This window comes from Stigmatopora nigra, chromosome 10, assembly GCF_051989575.1.
Source record: "Stigmatopora nigra isolate UIUO_SnigA chromosome 10, RoL_Snig_1.1, whole genome shotgun sequence".
Lineage (NCBI taxonomy): Eukaryota > Metazoa > Chordata > Actinopteri > Syngnathiformes > Syngnathidae > Stigmatopora > Stigmatopora nigra.
Window position 1 is genome coordinate 8,502,141 of NC_135517.1, and position 26,185 is coordinate 8,528,325.

Here is a 26,185-nt window from a genome sequence, read left to right on the forward strand (position 1 = left end):
TGTATATTACACACTATGTATATGTGACTAAAGAGATGGGTGTCCATTCACCTGCAGCCACTAGGTGCTGCTGGAGACCGACTCTCATCTGGAATCTGTCTCCAAGTAAATTTGCACAAGAATGCAAATATGATTGATTTTTTTTAGCAGTACAGCCCTTACTTATGGTCACAGCATGATGGAGAATGCATATAAAATATTTGTAAGTTGAGATAGCGTAATACCAATAATTGTCTTTATTTTGGACAAGCCATGGATAGAATCTCAAATCCCCACAGACACGATGTGCCTATAACTTTTCAAGTCTTCCTAAGCTACTGAATGATGCGCCTAGTCAGCATCCTTAAAAGCCGGCTCGGTTTAAAGGCTTTAAGTGTACCGTTCAAGCCACTACAAAACAATCCTGAGCTGTTCGTCTTGTGATATATTGGCACTTCACAATATATTGCTGTTGTGACTAGGCTGTAATTAGCAAGCTTACGAGACTTTTGTGGGGATGCCACTTTAATGTGTGAGTCAATTACAGGCTGCCATATTTCAATTTCAATTGGATAATAAGGTTGGGAGCTGTGCCAAAGATGGTGGAGAAGAGTTTTGTTGACTAGGAAGCCCCTAAGTGTGTGTTGCATTCTGCTTTAAGGAGTGGAAATGACAAAGGTTTGAAATTGATGATGAGGAGATGTCGTATTTGTTTATAGACCTGAACAGGGAAGCAATATTATCACTCTTATTTCTAAAATTGTAATTCTAAAAGAAAGATTTAAATAAAAAAAAAACATCATCTCCCGACTTGGTAAAAATATGTCAGTTTAGAGCAGGGGTAGGGAACCTATGGCTCAGGAGCCACATGTGGCTCTTTTGATGAGTGCATCTGGCTCTTTGCTAACCTGTGAGCTAAAATATGTAAACCGCTGATGACAGAACTGAGATATTACCTCTAGAATTGCTTTAATCGTCATGTGTTTTTTTTTTTTTTTTTTTTTGCAGTAGACTCTTCTGGACTGCATCCTCATTGATTGGCAACAGCATAAGAATCTTTTAAAAAATATTCATTTTTTCCACTTTAAAAGTGGTGAAATCACAAAAAAAAATTGAAAAGACACTCGTTTACATGTATGTATTTTGAATTTTAAATTCGTAGTATGGCTCACAGGGAATAACATTGGAAAATATGAATTGTTTGTCGCTGTCTTTGTCAAAAAGGTTCCCGACCGCTGGTTTAGAGTAAGATATATTAAAAATTTTACTTTGAGCCAAGTTTTTTTTTTAAATCCCATTTGAATGGATTCGCCCAAAATACACGTTGTGAATAAAAACAATGCAGTCGTGTGGAAGCGCATGACGGCCCAACTTTCCATCAAGAACTTTGAATTGTGATTCGTCTGACGACTGACTGTTTTTCCCCTGACTCTTAGAAAACACCTGTGATTCTGGGAAGTCTGTAGAAATGGCTTCTTTGCACTATACAGTTTTAAGCTGGCAAAGGCGATTGGCACCATGGATTGCGTTCACCGACAATGGGCTCCGGGAGTATTGCCGAGCCAATTATGTGTTTTTCTTTCCAGAAGCATTCCTGTTTGTGTTGCAGGGCTTGGCGATCACAGGCATCGCATATGTTTTTTTTTTTTTGGCCTTGACCCTTATGCACAGTTACACATCATTGAATTTAGTTTTTATTCACAATGTTGTATTGCATCCATACATTTTTGAAATCCAGTTTGTATAGTGTCAATATCCACTCAGGCACTTACTTTCTTCACCTGGTGTCATCATACTTGTTGTGATTGAGTGTTAATACGTATAATTATCAGTTGCAAGCAGCAGGAGTTTTCGCTTTGCATCCAAAATGTTTGAAATGTGCTCCTCCCCATGACCGTCCCTCGAGCCAAACATCAAATATGCTCATCAGAATGCATGCTAGATACTTGCTAGCAGTGCAAATACATTTTTCTTTTGATGTGCTGCCAGTCATTTACTAGCTTTTATGTTGCCTAATATTTTTTGGACTCTTATTGAAGACAAACACGGTTAACGACGTTAGATCTGAAACTGAACATAGGTCCATATTTACCTCTTAAATATTATGATATAACACAGTGATCACATAAATCGAAGGAGTAACTACTCAGGATCTCCTTATGCAGATTATTATTATTTTTTTTACTTCCGACCTGATTTTTCAACTCTCAATTATTAGTTTCTAAAGAAAATGTAGTTTTCCTAGGAGCCTACCCAATCTTGTGAGCAAATCCAAAACTCCAAAAATAACTGTACTGAATCAGGACATCACCAGTACATACAGTACTTTGTCCAGAAATGGTATTGGTATATGTTTGGAATGGATTGTAGTTATTTTTTTATGACAAATAATCTCAAAGCCCTTTACAAGAAGAATTTTGCAGTTTAACAGACAGATAGAGGAAATTAATAGTCCAGGATCAAAGCTAAGAAAAAGTATTTACCTTTGTTTGTGTACCCTCAAGACTATTTGCGTTTTGTTCCCTTCACAGTGTGGCCAATGAGGGCACCTGAGTTACATCTACTCAAGCATGTGCGTGCGACTGAATATATAATTTATTATATTTCTTTTGCAGTAAGTGATCAGAGGCAGCCTAGTTAGATGCTTCCACACAACAAAAACAACGCTTACAACTCATTCAATTCTCCCAATCAACTCTGCTTGCATCACAACCACCATCTGCTCCACAAAAACACTACACAACTCTTGGGCCAATGCAGTCATGCCAAATCATTTAAAATCCCTTTCCCAATTAAAACTATGCCAGTTAATCCATTCTGATCCTGTTGAAGAGTGTTGGGTTGTGCCCACTGCCCTGCAGCCAGCCTAGAGAGCTGAGCTGATTGATTAGCAACCAATCTTCTCTACAAGACTGATACCCTAGATATAATAACCCACAGCTAAAGCGTGAATAAGGCCCAGGCCAAGCAAACATGGTTAGGCCAACAGCCAGCAGTGACCTTCTGGAGCTGGTGAGTCATCTTAGATAATAAGGCTTGGGAGTTGTGTGCTGAAAAGTCCACCTGATGTATTTGTTCTTGTATTTCTCTTACTTAACACCCTGGGCACTTTTTTTTCCTCAGGATTTAGCATTGTGTTCTAAAAGAAGAAAAAAAATCCAAATCCACTTTTTGTATGAATGGAAATACAATTGGATTATAAAGCATGTAATTACATGATCCTTTACAGTAAGTGAAAAAAGACAATATTAGTGTCTGTTTTATTGTTTTAAGGTTTAGAATACAAAATGTTTTTTTTTCTAATAAAGATTTTCCATATTATCATATATAACATTTTCATATTGAAGCATCAATGGACCCAGTAAACTGCCATAGTAACCCACCCAGGGCGGAATCCAACTGATCAATTTTTAAATGATCTTCTTAAGAATCTGACCTTGTTACAGGTCTACTGTGGGTAGGTAGAACCACAACAAAAAGAATGTAGTCTTATTTCTCAGAGGAAGGTACAGCTCTAGCTATGTTTCTAGGAACAGTTTGCACTTCTGTAAAACCAACACAACAAAACCCTTTTCTAATCTGAGGACACAGTTGGGAAACGATGCTACACACTCTCTCTTTGTGTTCTTAAGAGTCGCTCTTACCATCATATTCTCCACACACTCACATTCTCCAAACTGCACAGCTGCCCAGGTTATATTAGCATACACAGGTTGAAAGGTGAGATATCAATGCTGTCTCTACTCTTATTCTGGCCACCGCTAATGACGAGTGCGGCAGAATGTGACACAAGAGAAATGCACTGCTGTTCGTACTGGGACAGCTGCGCTGCAATGAAGATGAATACGCTTGTAGAGCTACAATAATAATGGCTTCAAAGGTAAAATCAAGGTGAAAAATAGGTGACCTTTAAGATTCATATGCACGCTCTTGTTAAACACAAAAAAACTGACTATACTATGAGCATGAAAAGAGAAGAAAATGGCCTTATTATTTAAGCTGCATTTTAAAACCTATTTCTAACACGTCGCTTGAATCAACTTTTCTTTTAAACACTTTTAAAATGAATTGTATAAGCACGAGAAGATAAATGTGCTGACATTGTTTGCACAATGCCAGCTCACTGTGGAATGTGTATGTGAGAAGCTCCTTCTCTATTTTGTTGCCCGAAACACAGTGTAAGCACAGAATTACAACAATATACATCAATTGACAATAGTTGCAAGAAATATCTGGGATCTATTGTGACTTCAAGGTCATCATATTGTAAAAAAAAAAACACCACAAGGCAGTCTAAATAATTTTGAACCCGCTGCTTTGAATTATTTTCCTACCTTCAAGCCTGACCACCAGTGGCACCTTTAATTCCAGCTCTCGACAAGCCTTGGTGATGCCATTGGCGATAATGGCACAATTGACAATCCCACCGAAGATGTTGACTAGGATGGCCTCCACCTGACAGGCAAAAGAATGAGGGTATTTCAGAGGGGAGCATGTTCATGATCTCTGCTTTAGTAATATTCGAGAGCAATAGCTATTCCAGTAATTGTGACAAATCAGTAATTCTATCCTCATCAGAGTCATTTTGGCACACAGATTTGTATTTCTAGTGTGAGGGAATGACTTTGTGAATCTTGTACCCCTTTGGTGTCCACATTTCCTAAATCTGTTTTAAAAAGACAGACAAGGCAGTTTTCACCAACTAGTGTGTTGGCAGCTTGACAGCATAGTTAATTTGCTTGTAAAATAAAAACAGCAGCAAGTTGTATCAATATATTGAACAAACATAGAAAGCAAGTTTGTGCATTAAAGTGTGTGATTACACCTACGATCTCAGACTTGATAATTAGCTTGGCTAGCTCACTAGAAAAGTACACAGAACACACAGGATTACTCCTCCATGCTGGTTTATAATCACTGCTAATCTGCTATTGCTGATTTGCAAAGAAGTGTTTGTGTCTCGTACATGCGTGTGTGTGTGTTTGTTTGCATGCTGAGAATATGTACTCTTTCTGCGTGTGATAATGATGTTTACTGGGACAGTGGTTCAGGAACTTGGATAACTAGAAAAGTGACAGTCAAAGTATTACCAAATTCTGAATTTTGTGCAGCCTCAACCACTAAAACTTTGACATCAGGAAAATTGTTTTCTGACTATCATTCAGTGTCATTTTTAAATGATGATGGACAAAAGTTAGAAACAATGAAAACTAAGCCCTAAAACTAATAATATGAGGGGGAAAAACACTAATGCTTGATATCTGTTTCTACTGCAAGTGTGTTCGACATTTTGAGTGTGTATTTTTCAAGGTGAGGCTGCAATGAGAGGTCATGGGCGCACACAGTCAAAATTTGGATAATAAGATGCAGTCTTTTTTTCCCCAGGTCTAAAAGTGGTAAGACGTATGAAATGGTGTGGATCAATCGGAGTGAGTATTCAGGACAGGACCAAGGCAGGGCAGTTAATTTATAAGGACTAATGCTATATTGCCACAAAGTCCATACTGCTAAAATCAGTAGACCCCCCCTTCTTCTCTTCCCCCTAATGCTTTTGAACATCTGGCAAAGCATACAGCAGAGTCAGCATTACTGCTTCCACCAACCAATTTTACATAGCCAATGTTTCAAAAAGACAGTCTATGTACCATACACCTGAAATATTGAGGTTCATTAAAATTACTAGGTTTAGTGTACATTCACATTAACTTACAGACTGCCACTAGGAGGTAGCATAGATTCAGAAGCATTTTTTTTATTATTACCTCACTGAGCAACGTTCTGCTCTGTGAGTGTTTGCAACCCATTTTTCAATTCTGTCTCATTTGGGACGAACCATATTTCTTCCATTCATGCGTCTCCTATTGACATCAATGTATATAAATGATACATAGTAAGAGATTTATGTTGCTTGGCACAGAGGTAAGTTCTGTTTATGAAAAAAATATATATGTGCCGAAGACTTACTGCAAAGTTTGTGTTTTCTTATTATATATATACATTAGATAAATCATTAAAGTATTTAAAGTAGAGAGATATTAAAACAATAGGGATATATATAATAATAAAAAATAGGGATATTTATAATAATAATAAATGGGGATATATTTAATAGTAGTAATAATAAATAGGGATATATATAATAATAATAATAAATCAAACTTTGTAGGAACTCGGTGCACCTGTGGCCACTTTAGTCAGACAAGTAAAAAGCTGAAAAGTCGAGTTCTCAACATTTCTGGCAATGTAATGGCTATTTATCAGGGATTGTTACCATGACACTCTGCTTTCTACCTGGATGCCATCAGCCCTTATTCAAATGTTTACTAGAAAGGAACATTGCTGCCAAGGTATATTCAAGACGAATTGGAAAAAATGAGTTAATTTTAGTTAATAAATTCAACACAACAATATACAGTATTATATAACCTAGACAATAGGCAGTAAAAAATAACGACAAATCAGTGCTATGCCAAGCACTCCTGATGTCATTTTGTGCATCAGTGATCGTCTGTATGACCTTCACAAACAAAACATTAAGACTTGTGAAAGAAATCATATTGTAACGAGACTAATGAGGGGAAAAGTCTGTGTACTTCTCCCGCTAGAGATTAAACTCAAGGATGCAACATAAGTATTGTGTTGGTTCTCATTCTGCCTGGCTCCTTTCAAGTGTGGTGCAAGCGTTGCTGAATTATCAGTCAGATACACATTTTCATGCCCATATGCCTGTTAAGCACGCTTAATCTCTCTGCAGGAAGGGACCAAAAACGGAGCGCATCGTGTTTCTTTTGTTACCAGAAAGCAGATAGGGTTCGAGAAATTGGTATATGTGTCCCCCTGTGGCCTATTAAGGTCCATTGTTATGTCTTATCTTCAGTAGACAGCCTGTACTGTCACCACGTTTCCTGGCAGTCCTTGTTTATTTGTTTTTGATCAACACTCTATGCCCTAGAACCACAGGTTAACATGCAAACTTTCAAAATAAGGCAGTAATGACACCAAGCAATAATCCATCTTGGAAAAATGGGCTTGCCGGTTTTACTGAGCAACAATTAAGTGTCCTTGGTCATTCCTGGCAAAATTCTTAGCAGAGTTGCTAACTATCCCGGAATTTCTGGAGTTTACCCAAAAACACAACACAAACTCCAGGACCCCAGACAACCTCTCAAAACCCTGGAAATCCCCCAAATTTCCAATTTTAATGCCCCAAGATTCACACCATCACTATGGCTTCTTGATTCTGCAAACTGTAAGAATTCGGTAACACAGCGGGGTGGAATTACTGACAGTAAAACGCACGTAGAAGGACCCAAACGCAAAGAAAAACGTATTTTCAATATGCTGTACTTTTTCAATATGCTGTACTTTTTCAATAGTTTGCAAAAACACAATATTTCAATTATTGTAAAAACATGAAAATGACAGTCTGATTTGAATTGTCCTACGTTATTATTTTTCTTTTACATTTAGCATGAATGGCATTCACTCCAGAAAGCCTGGAAATGGGACAATAGTACTCCTGAAATGGGGTCGACTGAGGTTGGCAACTCTGTCAGAGTGATTGGCAAGATTCGAATTCTCATATGAAAAAAAATGTTCTTCAATGTTTTTTAAAGTAATTTTGGAAAAGGTATAACCTACAAACTAATGAATGAATTTACTGAGTGCAGACCTAGGAAGGAGGAAGAAAAAAGGAGGTAGGCAATGAATGTTTTCTTTCAATTACATTTTTGATTAAGATTTGTTACTAAAAGATGACAGTTGTGTTCCCATTAAGTCAATTAATGCAGAGGAGGAAAAGCAATACATGCACTGACAGAGTTTGCCGTGCTGAAATTTCAGCAAATGCAATACACATTCTGACACAGGTGGAGTAAGAGCGGGAAAAATGCATTAATTTTAATGAGGGAAGCTATTGTGGAGTGGATACAAGCCACAAAACATTTGTTTAACAAGCACAAACACACACAAAAAATGTTTTCTGCGTGGTTCTTTGTGTCAACTTTACAACCCAAGTGAAATGGAAGCAGTATGTTTTTCACTTATCTCAAATCATAAATTGCTGTTAACGTCTGTAACAGCGGCACGTCATTTGGACTAGAGAAATAACAATGTACTTCTGCATTCAAACCCTTCTATATGGCTACCTATTACTACTCATCTGCCATAGATTTATTGACTGTGACATATTTGTTTCTATACAACATATAACACTGTCCTTTTTATTCTGAAAGGTGAAATCCCTCACCAGATGTAGTAATTTAGCAGATAAATTGGAGCCATGTCATTATGAATCTAAACTTAATGTTTATAAATCTATCCTTCATAACTAATGCCTCAGTTCTTGTTAGTGTATTGCAAAATGAAGCATACACTAACAAAAGGCTTATATATATAAATATAAAAATAAAAAAAGAGATAGCAACCCTGCGCATGTTGGGGAGTCATGGTAGTAGCAATATTACGCGTTGGTGTTGATTTTCTTTAGTGAGAATTCAAGTGTCCGTCTGGCATTACACCAAATCCAAGTCAGAGGGTGTCCGTAAGAAAACTGAGAGGAAAGACAAAGTGTAAATGTTCACGAAGGATATTAAAAAAGTATATATACACAGAAAGAAGGGCCATGAAATAAAGATGCTCCTATGACACATTCCTTATGAAACCTTATAAACATGAACCTCTACAAAACTGAAAATCTATTACGCCGGTGCAAATCTCCTCTTAGGTTTAATAGAGAAAAGAAGAGATTAAACAAACAAACTCAGGCTGCGTGAAAAGAGGTTCTTTGGATTCTTGGAGTGAGGCGTAGTGAAACCAATGCAAGAAGACGGATTGAGAGGAAAGAAGACGGAGAGAGGTGATGGGAAGCGGTGCAGTCCTTGACTTCTATTGAAGACTAAGACCGGCCCTGGCAAGGAGGGATAAGAGGGAAATAATTATCTGGCCTACTGAAGCATGACAGCTCTTTGCGGGTCTAGAGAGACAGACTGAGCATTATGTCAAAGATTGGCGATGTCACAAGCAGAGATACCTTTTGACAGACAGCGGCAGCTCAAGTTTTACTCGACAGTAAGAAAGCTAATGCAACTGGTGACTATTACTTGTCTTGAGCAAGACTTCGATATTGGGGATGTTAGGAAGTTGAGCTATGCTGAATTTTGCCAGTGTCAGCAAGCTCACTAATACTATTGTGTTTTGACTGGCAGTGTTAACTAGTGTTCTTTTCTCTACACAATTTAGTTTTTTTTTACAATATTACTTTGTGTGCCATCACATTCCAAATGTAAACAGTCTTGAATAATCTCCCAAAAATTATTCTGATGGAACATAAGCAAATGACAGCTCGCTGGCTGCTTCTTACATCAGTTGACCGTAACTGCCAAGTATCAAACATGATCCATTAACTACAATCTCCCCCTTTGGAGCCAAAATACTGAGTGCAAAGACCACTTGCTTTTTCATAAAGCCAAAGAATAAAATTAATAAATCACCCTGTCAGTTTTAACACAAATGTATTGACCAATAACACTGAAAACGGTCATCTGGTGTGGGCACATAATGGAATTGCAACCATTACTGTTGTGTACAGATACAGTAATTGAGAGGTGGCACTCATGAGTGGGGAGAGACAGACTCATGCAGTCAACGGGATGTGTGTCAGATGTCAGTGAGGCTCACCTCAGGGTATGAAGAGGTCCCTGGTCTAAACACACAAGTACACACGGAGCACACATTTTGTTGCGAATTGGAAAGAACAATTGGAGTAGGGCAGGTAGGACAGACATATTATTCATCTCCAGAGGGTATCATGTCAGTGCTGACAGGCAGACATAAATATTCGTCAACCCCTTCACTGCAGGTTAATAGTTGTCCATCAGGCAGCCGTGAGGCACTTGGGGGCTTTGGTGGTAGACCCAAAAAATATGGACACCTTCATTTAGCGAGCATTAAAGCAAGGTCATTTATGGAGATTTTATGTAGGTGGTACATTCGTTTTGAAAATTGCTTATGTGTATTACATGAAAGCAAGTTGGTGGTTGGGAAATTTGGCACACAATTACATCAGAGGCCAGATAGAACAAACTGGGAGCTAAATATAAAAGAGCCAACATTCTCTGCCTTGTTGCTAATATTACTGGCTGACCCAAGTTAAAATATTGTAATGTATGCACACAGAAGGTCAATTAACCAAATAATTCCACTTGAGATTGTACCATGATCCTGGGAGCCAATGAGAGACTGAAAGGGCAGATGGGTGTATTTTGCAAGGCAAATTATTGGCCAACTATTTTCTCTCACACTTCCACAGCATTGGCATGTTGATTAGCAGTCTAAACTATCACTAGCAAAGCAATATCGTTTTTATCAGTGCTCACCTACTTGAGGCTTCAGGTCAAACACATTTGATTTTACAATAACATCTAATTAATTTCCAACATGAAAAACAGCACATGGTGCTGTTGAGAAAACTATTTGTGTGCCAACAGTCCCTTAACAGTCATTGCTCATTTCTCATTTTAAAAAAAAGGTGTAATACACCATTTTAACTACATCTCAGTGGACAAATATTTTTCAGTTTAAGTAGCAGTGAATCATCAATCATTAATGCAATGTGGTTGTTAGTCAAACAGAACAAAAAAAAACTTGATGGCGAATCTCCCTGGTGTATAACCAGACAAACTTCACACAATCACCTCAGAGATGTGATAATTAACGACTTGAGGCTTAAAATTTAGAAACAGTGCTTTCTGAATGTTGTGAATGTTGAAATCTATGAGAAAAAAAATGTTCGTCGTTAAGAAATGGATGAGTATAAACATTATAGAAAAGGATACATGGTCTGCTTAAAAAAATGACTTGATACATTGAAATAATGATGAATAAGCAGCAAATATAACTAGGAGGAGACATACTTTTAATAGCATGGTACATGTCTTTCTGCTACATTGATTATACTGTCTTTGAACCTCACCAATGAGCAAACTACAGCAATTACTGAAAAGGAATGAGTGCTATTCTGACACAACTCTGCTAAGGACTCCAAAAATTTAGATGGCTCTATTTGCTTACTCAAAGTACAAAAGCCAGGCTCTCAGGTAATTCTATTCACTTAGTGAATTTTTGTTGAGTATACGCAAAATTGTCAGGTCTAGAAAAGCCTAATCAAGCAAGCAGAACTGAAATTCAACTTGCCAAAGCATAGTGAAAAAAAATCTGTGTAGTATGTATACTCGGCACGTCTGTATAATTGAACAACATTGTTGGGGGGGAACAGTTAGTTTCAATAATCTTTAAGGTCTTGACAAATGGAAATATAGATCTGCTCACATGTAAATGAGGGGAATTTTTAGACATCTTTACGGTAGGAGTCTACAAAGATGACATTTTGCCCCAAAGACATTTGATGGAGCTCTAGAGAGCAGAACAGCATATCAATTAGCCATTAAGGTTTTGCTCAGGTATTAGAGGGATCAGCCAGACCAATAAAAGCCTTAGGGGGGGAGAAAAAAGACCCTGAGTAGATTTTAGATCAATAGAGGTCTCATCGAGCACCTTAATCTATGTCAAAAAGGGCGCATGAGATGGAAAAAAAATAATGTGACCTTTGCACTGTAGGTGGTTCAGAAAGATTTTATATAAGATTTCAAAATGTTCATTTCATTTGATCAAACGTTTTTTGCATATTGTGGTTCTTTAGACAAGGGCAACATATAATGTATTTCATACTTGACCATATAACTGGTCATTGAGTAATGTATTTCCCGTTTTAATCATTTAATTCCTGATGATAGTGCATCTTGAACGAAAAAAAGAGAAAAATGCACATGCTATTTACCATTCTGAATAGTCTTACAAATGTAAAATTATGCTAACCACAGTATAGTAAAACAATGAATTATGCATTCACACTTAGAATGATACAGTAGCAAACTTGCATTTGGAGAATTACTGCATGAGTGCATATTTGCAATGGGGATCTCCTCACATTACAAGTAAACAGCTATGTTTACAGTCTACATTTCACCCTTCTCCTTGTTTGACTAATTTGATCAATTTATTGTCAATTTAGCCCCCCACCCAGAATCAATCTGCAAGTGGGTGTTATGTGCGCTGCTTTTCCAAGTGAAACACAATCAATTAGCAACTAATCAGCCCCGCAGTCAAAACAGAATATTTGATATTTATGTAATTGTTTAGAGCCATTTTTAAAATTTTAGCCTCTCAACCTAAAGCTGGTATCATTTCTGTCAAACTATCCTTAAAAAAAGTTATCATTATCGAAAACTGGTGTCCATCGGTGGGCTATTCAAAACCACTATTTTCAAAACCACACACACTGTAGCAGTCAGTGACTGTGACCACATCGCTTGGTGTTACGCGGACCTTACTAGTATTCCAAGTGAGAATGCCTATAAAATTACCTCAAATACATTAGAGGCTGACTGCCAAAGCAGTAAAAATTAAATCAGTTTACACAGGCTATAAACCCCTAGTTCCTTGAAGTTCTCCATTGCTGCTTCTAGCGAGTCAGTGAAAAGGTGCCATACGTGCCACCCCTCCCACAACTTCTACACACGATATCTCTTTCTTCTTTAAGAATAAACAGGGACACTCCCATCCTACCACTCTATCAAGCCACTGCCCCACTTACCAGTCAACAACAGATGGCTTGGACTGGCTGTTTGTGAGTAAGTGTGCGTGAGGGCATCAGTGACAGCAAATGGAAGTCTTCTCCTGCAAGATGAGCTCTAGTGATTACAGGCAAAGACAGTTTTCTAATTATTCTGTCAAACATCAATCCTGTGGGCTGATGCAGGCCATCCTGTGTCCTGATGGACAATGAAATCAGTGTAAGACCTCTGACTCTCCTACTACCACCATTTGGGCTCTCCTTTCCTCCCGTTTTCATGACTTTTAAACACATGGGCTGTCTTTGCTCTGTCTTTTTGTTTATAGAGGGCGCTGAATTAGCTAAGATTTACACTGTAGGACCATCTCCCACATCTGAAATTGACTTAGGGCTGTCAGTAGTATATAGTTACATGTACAATAGAATTGTGATATACCATATTCACTCGCTAATAAGCTGCATTTGTCGGAAAAAAATGAGGACTGCATAAAAAGACGACATGCACGAAACTGCAAGGACGAAACGCCATAACGCAAGACAATGTGGCCGATACGTTCATTTATTTCAAAATGTACAAAAGATAAACAGATAAAACGTGAGAATAAATCACTTTTGACTGTCACTACTATGCGAGAAATTGGAAAATTAAACAATTTTAAGGGTACGGCTTATACGCGAAGGCTTGTACCGCTGTAATACCTGTCATTAAAGGTTTCACTTAATCGCCTAAAACATACAATTTTGGTCTGAAAGAAAATATTGCATTGATACACGTATTTTCATTGCCACGTTGAATATAAAAATTGTGCAATCCACGATCCAAAAATACTACCTTATGTAATTTGTAACAAATAAATTCTCTTCTCAATATGTAACCTTTCACTTTCTATTGAATAGAATGGTGTGGAAAAAAGGCTGTGGTCCATAAGTATTGTATTCCTTTTTGTGAGAATGTTAAGTTTATCTGATGCAAATCTGGCTAGCTGCAGCCTCAACTGGTTATAGCAGATACTGGCTGAGATAACAACCGCACGAAGGCATACAGCATTGTCTCCATCCGTAGTGAACATGGCAGATTTTTCTAGCATCAGATTGTCACGTCAATCCAGACATCGAACGGAGATCACACAGGCTGATACAAATGCTTTGTTCTGGCTCTCGCTTATCAGAATGCAGGGACAGTAATATATGGATAAAGGAGATGTAGAACAACAAAGTAGGCAAGATAGATGCCATATAATGTCTTCATCCAGAGTTGAATAATATAGAATAGTGAGATTTAAATGCACTCAACGTTTGCAGTGAGTTATATTAACCCTTAAAGGCCAAATGTGCAAAAGAAAAACAACTTTGCGGAGGCACCAAATTCGAAGCTTTGGCTCGTTAAATGACAGCAACTATGCAACTTTGGCGCTTAGAGGGTTAACTCTAGTCTTGTGTCTATGCAGTTCATGTTACATTCTATCCTGTTCTGAAACATACAAAGGCTAATGGCAGAGGTATATTTCTTAGTAAATATCAGAGGGCCAATGCTACAAGCGAGTCTCATCATCTCTCCATTATGCAAGATGATATAGACATGAGTGACTCAAAGAAGAGGGTAACATTGAATCAGGGTTGGAAAATTCAATTAGGCGGAATAGAATCCCTTGTACTGCGGCTCTTACAAAACACCAAACAGCTACAATTTGGACATGGGAAAACTGAAGACAGAAGGTCATGGGCAATAATTTATACAAAGCGTCTAGTTAACGGCTCTCATCCGTTTTTAAATATACCAACGATCCAGAAATTGAATATACATCTATACTCTTCATTTTAATCTGATCCTAAAACAGAAAGTCGGCACTCATGATTTACTCTCCTGGGCCACACAAAATGATAAAGCGGGCCAGATTTGTCCCCCGGGCCGCCACTTTGACACACACATGCTATAGACAGAGCTTTCTAGCAAACATTTGGTGTCAACTTGAGAGAATGTTTTCCATCAGTGTTCTTTGCCCTGAATTCTGTTAATTAAGCGATTCATACTCTGTGCTAAAATAATGAACTTTGACCAGTTAAAAACAACATCCATCCTTTTTTTTCAAAGCTTCTGAGAGTTAGTTTGCAGGGTATACATTTTTTACTCAGATAATTTATTTTCCAGGAGCATTAAATTGCTCTCATAACAATTAACTTGCACTTCAATGAGGCGGGCCTAACTTCAATAAATGGTTTCAAAATATACCCAACAGTAATAGCTCAGTACGACTAATGAGGGTATAGTGTTTATGGTGTCAGTAGATGGCCCTGTGAACATGAATGAGCTCATCAATCTGATGTTTGAGCATCTTCAATCTCAGTTCATGTGAAAACATAAGCACAAGGGGGTGTAATGGGGCACGACTAAAAACCACACTACTCCTGCAAATATTTTAGCACGATAGAAGATGTTTGTGAAGGAATGGTTCTCAAAATACTGGGATGGAACCCACTTTGGTCCTCAATGTGATAACATTTTGAAGACCTAATCAATAGGGATGAGATGAAGGACTCTGCAGTTATTTTTCAGCTTTGGTTAAATTTGAAATATAAAACCGAAATGACGTAACATTTGTCATACGCAGTCAGACTGCTGTGACACAGGTCATATTTAACTGACACCTGTATATGACATGAAAGGACAAGTACTTTTTCCAAGAAGAGGATTCCTCAATGGAATAGCTTGTTAGAACTAAAATGCAAATAGAGAATAGAAAACTGAGGAAATGGTGGATGGATTGCAATGACGACAAAGTGTGGCACAATGTTGAGGCCCTGTTTCAACAAACCTCTGGGGTTTAATTAAGAGGATGTTAAGAACCACTGGTAACAAGCCAATTAAACTTTCACTGTATGTAAGATAAATATAGAATTTATCTCCCATAAAAAAATCTTGTGATGTTGATGAAAATTGCACCTCCAGCATTTACTGTATATTATTTCCAACACATGATGTACACCACAACAGAATGACAGCTGGACCCGGAATACATGGGATAGTTGGAGGTAACTGCTTTGCAATGCTGCATTGCAAAGACACTAACTGCAGTGAATTTTAATTTGCTCCCTTGGCTTTTCCTAGTTAGCAGTGTAAAGTGGATGCAAATAGAAGCTAGATCTTGTTTCATTGCAGTTACTGAAAAGGTATCGGTTAGGCAACATCAAACTGAGCGAAAAGATTGGTATCACATATTCTGAAGTAACACTATAAAGTACTGTATGTATTTCTTCATATTCCACAATCTGACTGCTTGACTTTATAATAATACTCAGTCACAGTCATGTTCCCCCCTCGTGGAAACAAAAGGCCCAATTTAAAGACAGAGCTGTGGCCCTTGGCCGAAAAGTGTGAAGTAGGTAAAGCAATATCAAAACACTCCATGTAGCTTAAGAAGAAAAAAAGAGTGCAGAGCTCAATTAGCTGGCACTCCAATCCCAGATCCTATATTGATGTCTCACAGGTAAGGAATGTTGTAGAGGGGAAACGCTCAATCAGGCATGCCTTTCGGAACTGTGTGTCGATGTGTGAAAATCTACAGGGTCAAATTGGAAGATAGACATGATGCAGACAATATACTAGCAGTCCATGGTCTTCATGGATAAATGATGGTTAAGTAATGTGCTGTCTGATGATGTTGCATAAAAACCAATAGATTTGGTATGAAAAATACACTAAAAGGTACTCTCCTACCCATAAGAAATGGTGAAGGAGACAGATGAGACATAGGTTCTCTGAGGGCCAAATCAATCTGACAAGACTTCAGTTCCCTTGCAAGTTTTCAGACAATCGCTTCACTTCTTCAAATTAACCTTCGGAAGACGAATGGAGGTCTGAATGTGTAGCGACCCTATTGATCCTTTTTTGCCCAGCCTTCCAACAAATGAAAGTCAGTATGCATTATCTTATAACTAACTTATCTGGATTTTTGGGGAAATCTAAGAAGTTAGCCTTGTTAGTAAGATTCAAATATAGTAATTATATATGTTTTAGCTATAAAATTATGAGTTAATTATAACTTTCTAAAAACAAACATGTCTTGGTAATCAAATACAGGCTGAACATGATTTCTGTTTTTCTCTTCCTATTCGGTTTTTATTCAACCAAAAATTATAGATCAATGGCAATTGGGGTTGGATATGTAATATCTTACCTCTGCGTCCTTCCTCACTGTGTGCTTCTGATATTTTGTTTTGGATTATTTTAATATTGTATTGTCATTCATAAATTATTATTTTAACACTGACTTGGACTACCATGGTAAATAAGACTGAAAAAAGTTTTTATGCTCAGATTTTAATATAAGAAAGTATTAATGTTATGTCATCTTGTGTTTAAATCATTCGCAATGCTTTGTCATGACCATATGATAGTTTGTCGATTTTTCTTCTAATGCTATGGGGTATGTCATCACAGGTTTTCCCAGAACGATTTTACAGATTATGGAAGAGTGATGGAAGCTATTATGTTTTTGTGAAATGTAACACGCAGCAGCGTATTGTCCTTTCAGCACAAAACCACACACAGCAACTGCTATTGTTGTAGATTGTTGAACAGGCTAAATACATGTAACCTCCATGGCCAGCCCCACATTTAGTTTTTGTCTAATATTCTTGTCACTGTGACCGAACTCAATTATCCTGCTGAGGTTAGGGGGGATTCATTTGATTTTTTTTTTCTCCTGTTCATTTTGGGTTAGCCTTTGTGTTTATAACAAAGGGGACCAAACGCCTCCCACAGGCTTGTCACTTTATTTATTTTTTTTTTTCCAAAAGACTCAGCTTGTGAATAAAGTTACCGGATTGTAATATGTGTGGCGTTTGACAGAGAATCTCAATGTTTACACTCTCATGTGTGTGAGTAAGGCATGTTGTTTTCATTTCAAGCTTTCCTTCATAATGTTACAATATAACAACACATCATGCAAACTGCGTCATTTCATTTGAAGACTGATGAAATGGTCAAATGCACCTGGTTCTGGTTGCAACCACTACTTTCTCACCATAATTAGATATGGCCTAAGGTAGCCGTATAGGAAAGGGAAAAAGCAGAAGGTGGAGGATTTAGCTAGCAGGCATAGACTTGAATAGGACTCCTCGCATTGACTATAATACGATTTAACAAGATGAAAGTCTAGAGTAAAAGGAAAAAAAGGCAAATAATAAATGGACTGAAGTCAGCCAAAAAAAATTAAGATGGTTGGGGAAGATGCAGTGGGGCATCCCTCTAGCTCAATAGATATGATTCAACATGGACTAAATGTTCTTGAACTGAAAACGGGTTAGAAATATACATTTTGATGGCTTGAGTCAAAGGCTAGAAAATGTTTGTCATTGTTACAAAAATGTTACTGCTTAAGTTTATAACATTTCCTGGAGGCTCGAGAACAAAATAGATCTCAAATTGGACAAAGCAGCCATTGCTATCTGTCACTTTCTTTGCTGGACAGGCACAAAGCAATAAAAAGCTTATTTGGTATTTTCTGCTTTCACCAGCATTTTGCCTACAGGAGAAGTGAAGTAAACCTCCATGCGTTCAGGAATTCTGTGCACAAACACTCTAATATGTGGTTACGGAGGAAGTTGGGCAATTTATTGTTGTCTGGTAAACAAATCCATGAGCGCTTCAAACATGCTAAAGGCAATAGAAATACAAAGCTGAATGCTCTGCTGACCCATGCTGCACAAAATGTTACAGTATGACTTGACAACGACCATAGTATTTTCCTCTCCCAATAAGTTCGGAAAGTGTTTTCCTATTTTTTTCCCCTTCAGGTTCCCTGCTCCCATTTGCATTCAGGAAATAATAACGGTCAGCTCTTATGATGGAACTGTGCAAAAACAGAAAGAGCCTTTGTCATCTCAGGCCAAGCGTCTTCCATTTAGTATCATCAATGCACTCACATTACTTCTCTCTTCTCAGCACAATGAGCCAGAGACATCGAAGCAAGCGACACAGTTGAGGTGTGTGGGGATTTCAAGGCAGGTAAGACGTATGAATAACAGTCAAAACAAATGTTATTGTGGAAGAATATAGAATGATTCTATATTATAATTCTAGATTATAGTACTGCTGTAATTGATATCAGTAGTAATAGCAACATATAATTAGAATATGGAAAAATATAAGTAATTCTTGAACGTTCGCACATTTAATGAGGAGGTACTTTGTGTTTGTGAGTTCAATAAAAGTACCCCAAACCAAGACAGTACAGTTAATGGATGGATGGGTACATTACCATGCTGAAGCTGAAAGATAATTAAAACCTTGTGACCTGGTCTCTAATTGTGTGCATGTTTCTTCTAGAACAGACAACTTTATGAACAGGCCTTAAATGAGATTAAAGACTGGAGTGTGGCCTATAATTCAATTTATTTTTAAATTATCCCAGAATCAGACGTGAAAGGACCTAATAGGGTCAATGACTATCCTACTTATAAAAAAAGTGTATAAGTGATGTTATTTTTAATGTGCTGTGATTAGTATCTTTCTTTACCTTTGGGTCAGCAGTAAGAAGCTTAAAGGCCTCATACACCTGTGTCTCTTTGACTCCTCCTCCAAGATCGAGGAAGTTGGCTGGCTTTCCTCCATGCAGATCAATGATGTCACATGTGGCCATAGCCAATCCAGCACCGTTGACTAAAAGGAGATTAAAAAGAAATCAGCATTAGTATATCGGAATAATGAAAATAAATTCAAATATGAAGGACAACCAAAAGCTGCTTAATCTGATTGTCAAAAAACTACTTGTGGAAGGGCTGGCTTGGGTCTGGACAAGCAGCCAATGGAGCCTTATAGCACCCATTTCCTATTACCATTCATGATGTTTAAATTTCTACATCACATTTTATTATAGTTGAGTTTGAGTAACCAAGAGTGCAAAGTGAAATTATGTGTTCAATAGAGGGTAAAAAGATGGTGTACCTGTTGGTGCTGCTGTAAACTGAAAAAGCATTGATTTATGACAATTATGTGAGTCTTTAATGAGACCGCTAACAATCCAATTCACGAGAGACATTCTGGGTGGATTATCACTAATTAGAACACATTATTTACGGTGGCATCCCTTCTGGAATCGTCAGAAGGTAATGTGGATTAGAATAGTGCCCAGAGTGTCTTTATTTAAGTAAGGACTTCACCGTGTCCCACTGGAACTAAGATATACAGTGGAATTAAAATGTCTTTCTAGCAGAGTTCCAATGTCAGGTTATCGTGAAGATCATTATAATTTCCTTTTTCAACATAAAAAGAGTGAAATATGAGTATACAGTCGTACTTCTACTTACGAAATTAATTGGTCCCCACAAAAATACCAACAAATTTGTCCCGTTTCTTTCTGTTTTGTCAAAGGTACTCAACGATAATAGCTTGCTCCAAGCAAAACTTCAAGCCCATAACGACGGATGGCGGTAAAAAAAAAAAATCACACGAGAATCTTGAAATATGAAGAGTTGTTGTCGACTGCGAGTCCATCAAGGCACTCAGCCACATCTTAAGTTCAAGCAGACGATGAAGGTCAAAGAAACCTTGAAGGTTGTTGTGAGACAACCAATGAAAGCCCAGTACAGTGTAGGGAAATTGTAATGCAAGAAGCAGTGCTTCCACAAAATTTTCAAAATGAAAAAGATGGATAGGAAATGTACTGTCGTTTTCGTAATTTGGATCTTTGTCTTGTATCTTGAGGCACTCATTTGCATCTCAAAAGGTTTCACAATCTGAAAATGTAGTAAGTAGAGGTATGACTGTATATACGCATGAGTATATCAGATATTTTAGTGATAAACCTTGATGCATGTATATGCACCATTTATCTTGATCCAAGTTTTCACATAAAAATACGTTTGATATCCACTGTATTCGTATTATGTAACAAGGCAACCAATTTGGAAACTATGTATGAAAACTTTGTATCTATCTGCAACTTACTACTATAAATACTAAATATATAGACTTTTTTTTCATACCAAAGCAGGCAATGTTTCCATCCAGACCAATATATTTGAGATCCCACTTGGCAGCTTCCATCTCTGTGGGGTCACTCTCAGTCATGTCATCCATGGCAAAGACAGCCTTTTGACGGAACTCAGCATTGTCGTCAAAGTTGATCTTAGCATCAAAGCAGACCACTGGTCATGTAAGAAGAGTTCGGACAAAAGTAAGGGTTTGCTTTAGTTGTACAGAGGTGTCGCATGCAAACAGGTAATTATGAGGGGAAAAAAAGAAGGCATTTTTAAAAATCTTTGTGACTTTATAGGCTAACTTAATAATCAACTGCTGCTGCGTGACTATATGCTGCCTCAAAAGAATAAAATAATTGACCATTGCTATAGAATTCCTGTATGCAATATTCACTCCACTTAAAATCTAAAACAATTTTCAATTTCATGTCTGTACAGATCCTCCCACTCAAAATACCTGGTTTTTAAAGGAGTTATACTTTTTCAAATATTCAAGGATAACAACACACATTCTTCCTTAAGCAAGTATGTGAATAAAAAAAAACAACAATGATTTTAGGGAGCCTAAATGCAACCAAAGCAATGACTAAACCTATTTTACCCTATGAAAACCATCTCATTGTTTCTGTGTCACACCTGAAGAAATACCAATTCTAATTTGTAGCACAAAGTTAAACCATAGCCTCAAAAATCTTCAGTCAGGAAAAAAACAATGACAAATATTTAAAGGTATTTTAAAATAAGCATTTTTATAAAGCCTATATGCATCTTTCAGCTAGTCCATAGCCAACCTACACAAAATAAAGACATTGAAAGATACATTAATTTGAATAACAAGAGAAGGTACCTTGTCCTTCAGGAGTCTCTCCAAGAGGGTTGACTTCAACTTGAGTGGCGTCGACTTTCAAGAAGAGATCATAGAGCCTCTTAATCTGATCTGCTGCCTGTAAAGTCCATTGAGGAAAGTAATTACCTGATGGTTTGGATCTGAGCAGCCGGCCCGACCAAGACCAATCAGCCTTCCATATTCACAACAAAACATGGCAGATCACCTTCACTGTCACATTGTCTTTAGTTTTCTTTTTTTGTTCTGGATACTGAGATCAAATCTATTTTGATCAAACATCAACAAATATAATTTTAGACAGATGATTTAGTATGCTCATCACAATTGTTACTAAATGCTGCAGAAGGGCCAAGATTTGATGAGATATTTACGACAAGTATAATTAAGATACTATTGCTATATTACACTCAACAAAGTGGACCTAATAAGTAAAATAATGTTGATTGTACAGACAGATGAAAATTAAAGTGTGATATTTATTTTTAGTTAACTCAGTTACATTTTATTTCTATCTTTCAACACAACCAAGGAAAAAGAACCAGGAGAAATTGTACTTTTGTACAATTGTCTTAAAAAAAATGAATACCTTTTTCTGTCTATAAATAACCATGCAGCAGTCTTTGTGTAAACTGGGTATATGGAAAATATTAGTTATATATCATTGTGTCTGCGTCATACTGTATTACGCTTTCATAAATACCTCATATAGATGATTACCTGTCTCTGCAGAGTTCCTTTGAAACCCAAATTAGCTGCCATGCGAACTGCCTGGTCCTCTTGTACACCATCAACTATATCTATGGCTTCCTGTTCGAGTGGGAGTGAAAAACCTGTTTCATTAGCTTGCTTTTGAAAATGATTGTGCTGTACAAAAGTTCGACAACAATGTCCAAGTCTCATAGGTATATGTTTTGTAAAATTTGTACATATCACTTTCATAAAACAACTACAATAATAAAAAAAGAGTTCCTTGGTTAAGTAGTCTTTAAATATTGCCCAGATTAGGCACTGATGATGAACAGTCTTTTCAAAACCTTCTAGGATGACCTGACTGCAAAGCTATTGGAGTTCACTTGACTAAGGTTGAGGTGTATGCATACTCAGAAATGTGTATTACACCAGTATGTGCAAATGACCCATTTAAATGTACATGTATATATATTTTTAAGGCTTTTTACTACAATAGTATGTGGAGTGTTCACCGCAAAAGGCGTACCTTAAAAATGAGTTCAGGGGTGCTGGCTGCTACTTCCTCAATATCCATACCTCCCTGGGGACTTCCAACCATAACAGGACCATTACAGGAACGATCCATTAAAATGGCAAAGTAAGTCTCTCTGCTTATGTCCATCGCCTCAGCAACCATCACCTGAACATAATTAAAAGTAACAAGGTGGCTGTTACACCAGTCTGGTTGGCTAGAATAAAACATCTGTGATAGTATGCTGGTTATTGCTTGTGACTGTGATTGAGGAAGGGTAATAATTTGCCAAGCCCATTAAAGCGTGAAAAATATAATATATACACAATAGGTAATATTGAATATTCACAGAAGGAAAAACTGTCGGAATCACTTGAAGAAAACTGAGCTAAAAAAAGAGAACAGTAAAGCAGGCATGGGTAATTGGGAAAAGCAGAAGAAGAACATAGGGAATTGGTTAGATTAAGGGACAGTATAGTTCTATTTTTCTTGTGCTTCCAAACTATCAACTTGCAAAATAAGATCAATTGCCTTATCTATCCTCAGCTATTTTTATCTAGTCGGTCCTTCTTACAGTCATTCAACTTCCAGTAGACCTGTATACATTGTGTCAAAATAAAACCATCTGGAATCCACTCTTTTTATTCTATATTGTCTTATTCCACAGCAATATTTCACACATCTCCCATCAGCTCTGCTCAACCCTCTATCATCACTGACAGCATATCCATGTAGTAGATGCAATAGTACTTCCCAATGCAGGGCGTTCTGTGCTCTGTGGTGCAGTAAGGCCTGAGAGTGGATTCAAGCTTCATTGGAAACCTGACAGCTAAGCTGTGGCTGTCATATGATTGGCCAAGCTTAGACTAAAAGGACTATTTTCATTCAGCCCTTCAACACCAGCCAGTGGCAGATCTTACCAGGTATTGCCTAAAACGGTTTTTAATTGAATTTGAATGCAGTCTAGTTAAGGGAAAGTAGGTCTGAAGCTAAGAGTCTCAAAAATATTTAGAGTAAAAAGCAGTGCCCACTCGTTTCAATTAACATCAACATAAAAAAAAATGTATTGAAGATATCCCTCTTAATATTTTCACATGGATATGTTAAACACTTAATGAAGAGCGCTATTTAATAACCAACACTAATCGGTGGAGGAAATGTATGGTGCACTTTCCTAATTTTGCCATTAAGCTCTTACTTAGAGAAGAAATTAAGGAAAGGGGAAGGAAAAGAGGCAATAAAGTGGAAGAGTGCTTAGCATGCCCATCTAACCACACCATCAAATTACATATTGTTGGGGATGACCCAAAAAAAAATCTTCCAGGGCCAATTTACCGTTTTTACTTTCACTCCGTCTTTAGGTGTCTGCTTGGTCGTCAGATTGAAACCAAGCATCTTATTGGCCAGTTCACCAACAACTGCTGGGCTGCAGAAGATGAATTCCAAAATTTTAACACGGAGAATGAACACATAGAAAATTATATATTTGTCGTGCATCAAAATAGATTTATATTTGTAAGTGTAAAAAATGTTCCTGCTGAAGAAAAAATATAACAATAGGACTTGTTGTTTTTACTTATTTATAGGAATTTTTACAAGACTTTTTTTAAAAATACCAAGCAACAGGCATACTCACTCCTTTGTTAGATGCACTCCACCTTTGAGGCCACTGTCAAATACACCTTTCCCTCTCCCACCAGCGAGAATTTGGGCTTTTAAGACAATCTCTTTGGCATCTAAAATACAAACAATGACAGAATGTAAGGTGTAGGTTTAGCACTTTTAATTCTTTTATAGTGTGCTGCATACTTTGGTTCATGGATGAAAAAAAGACAAATACATACACTTGTATTCAATACACAAATTAGTCTTTCCATACATAAAATCTGACGTATAAATGCAGTTTTGTATATTCCAGTTAATATACTAAAATTAAAGCATTTAAACTTTATCTTCCTCTCATATAAAATCTCCCAACAATCCTTTACTGTCACTTCTCTACAACAAGCTGAAAATTTACTATGCCTCGTACAATGTCCTCATGCAATTTGATGAAAGATGGTTCACGGCAAGGTTATTATTATTATTAACTAAGATGGGTTTAGTCATTCACAAGTGGCTCTGCAGGGTTGGGGAAAAAAAGTGGACGGCTAGATGCACACCTTCACCCTGCAGGTAAGAAACAAGCTTAACCAAAGGAAAGAGAAAATGAAAACACAATCCAAGAACCTACAGGGTCTCCAAAACCTCTGCAAAAAATGGTTAAAAACCAGTACCAGAGTAGATAAGGCTGAAACTTTAATTTTAACAATGAATGTGTGCTCGTAATACCAATTTACATATAATGATGGTGTTTAGTTTAGTTTTTAGGCTCATTGGTTTAATTATTAGATGGTATGTAGATTAGATGGTAATATAGTCTAACACCATTGAATTTGTGCTCATACAAATAACACGGTCAATTGAAGCTACTACGGTATTGTACAAAATATGTTGCATTGAGAGAAATTAAAGTATGCTTAAGCTTATTACATTTATGGAGTGATTAATTATTCCTCACTGTTGTGCAATGTTTATTACTATACTGGAGCCAGCAGGTCCAGAAAATCTTAATGGAATATGTTTAATGTGGTAAAACTTGGAGATTGGCTTATTTAAAAGCAGCAATAACAGATACATTTTACACTTTCTTATTCTTTTAAAGCATTTACCTTTCTAAAAAAAGGCTCACATATGTAGCATTAAATAAAATAAAATAAAACTTCACATAAGTAGGCTGAGCTTTGTTTAAAAATGCTAATTGGGCAAGTAAAACAAATACTTCTGGGTAAAAATTACCATTCTATCATTGTACCACTCTGAGGCTCTCTCACTGCAATGATGCAAAACAATGACTCTGATCCTTTCAAATTTGAATTTAAACACAAGGCCATTGTGATTAAAGTCAACCTCTCTTTAAAACCCATGAAAATATTTCACAGTCACACCATCGCCACATGCATCACCTTCTTTCAAGTTGTTTTAAATGTGATAATGAATTTTTGCTAAAAGAGCAACAGTGTTTCAAAAATAGATTTCAAGTAAAATTTCTCCAATTTAACTCATGCATCCATTGTTGTGAAGGCATGAAAGGCACCATTGAATCAAGGATGAGCCTCCAGTTTACTTCGACTGGCACATTAATATCATGCTAATTCGATAGAAGAGGATGGGTGTCTAAAATAATTCCATGTCTCACCATCAACGTGAATAGGTTAGAGTGCGTAATGAGGAGGTGGAAACACTAAGCTGCTTACGAAAATCATCTCTATGAAAGACAGGCAGCTTTACCCCTGCAAAGCCTATTTACAGCTGTTAGGACAAATTACAAATTCATGGCTTTTTCAAAAACACAGACTTAAAACCCAGCAACTTCACGCTGTGACATAAGGTCCAAAACGAGTCCAATGAACAATGCTTGCGCGTGCATGTTTCCCATTATGTCCTAGCATTGGAGAGCTTCATCTGGCTTAAAAAATGTAGTAATTGTGGATCCTCCAAAACTCTT

General features: G+C 37.2%; 1 protein-coding gene across 1 annotated transcript in view; it reads right to left on the minus strand.

Moving 5' to 3' along the window:
• suclg2 (succinate-CoA ligase GDP-forming subunit beta) overlaps nucleotides 1-26,185 on the minus strand; it is a 140,272-nt gene that overhangs the window by 3,172 nt on the left and 110,915 nt on the right. Inside the window, exons 7-14 of the mRNA XM_077725598.1 lie at nucleotides 24,275-24,374; nucleotides 23,974-24,064; nucleotides 22,654-22,806; nucleotides 22,155-22,244; nucleotides 21,438-21,534; nucleotides 20,597-20,758; nucleotides 19,129-19,271; nucleotides 4,314-4,434 (exon numbers count right to left, since the gene is read on the minus strand). Of these exons, the coding sequence (XP_077581724.1) occupies nucleotides 4,314-4,434; nucleotides 19,129-19,271; nucleotides 20,597-20,758; nucleotides 21,438-21,534; nucleotides 22,155-22,244; nucleotides 22,654-22,806; nucleotides 23,974-24,064; nucleotides 24,275-24,374 (957 nt within the window). The remainder of the gene's footprint in view (nucleotides 1-4,313; nucleotides 4,435-19,128; nucleotides 19,272-20,596; nucleotides 20,759-21,437; nucleotides 21,535-22,154; nucleotides 22,245-22,653; nucleotides 22,807-23,973; nucleotides 24,065-24,274; nucleotides 24,375-26,185) is intronic.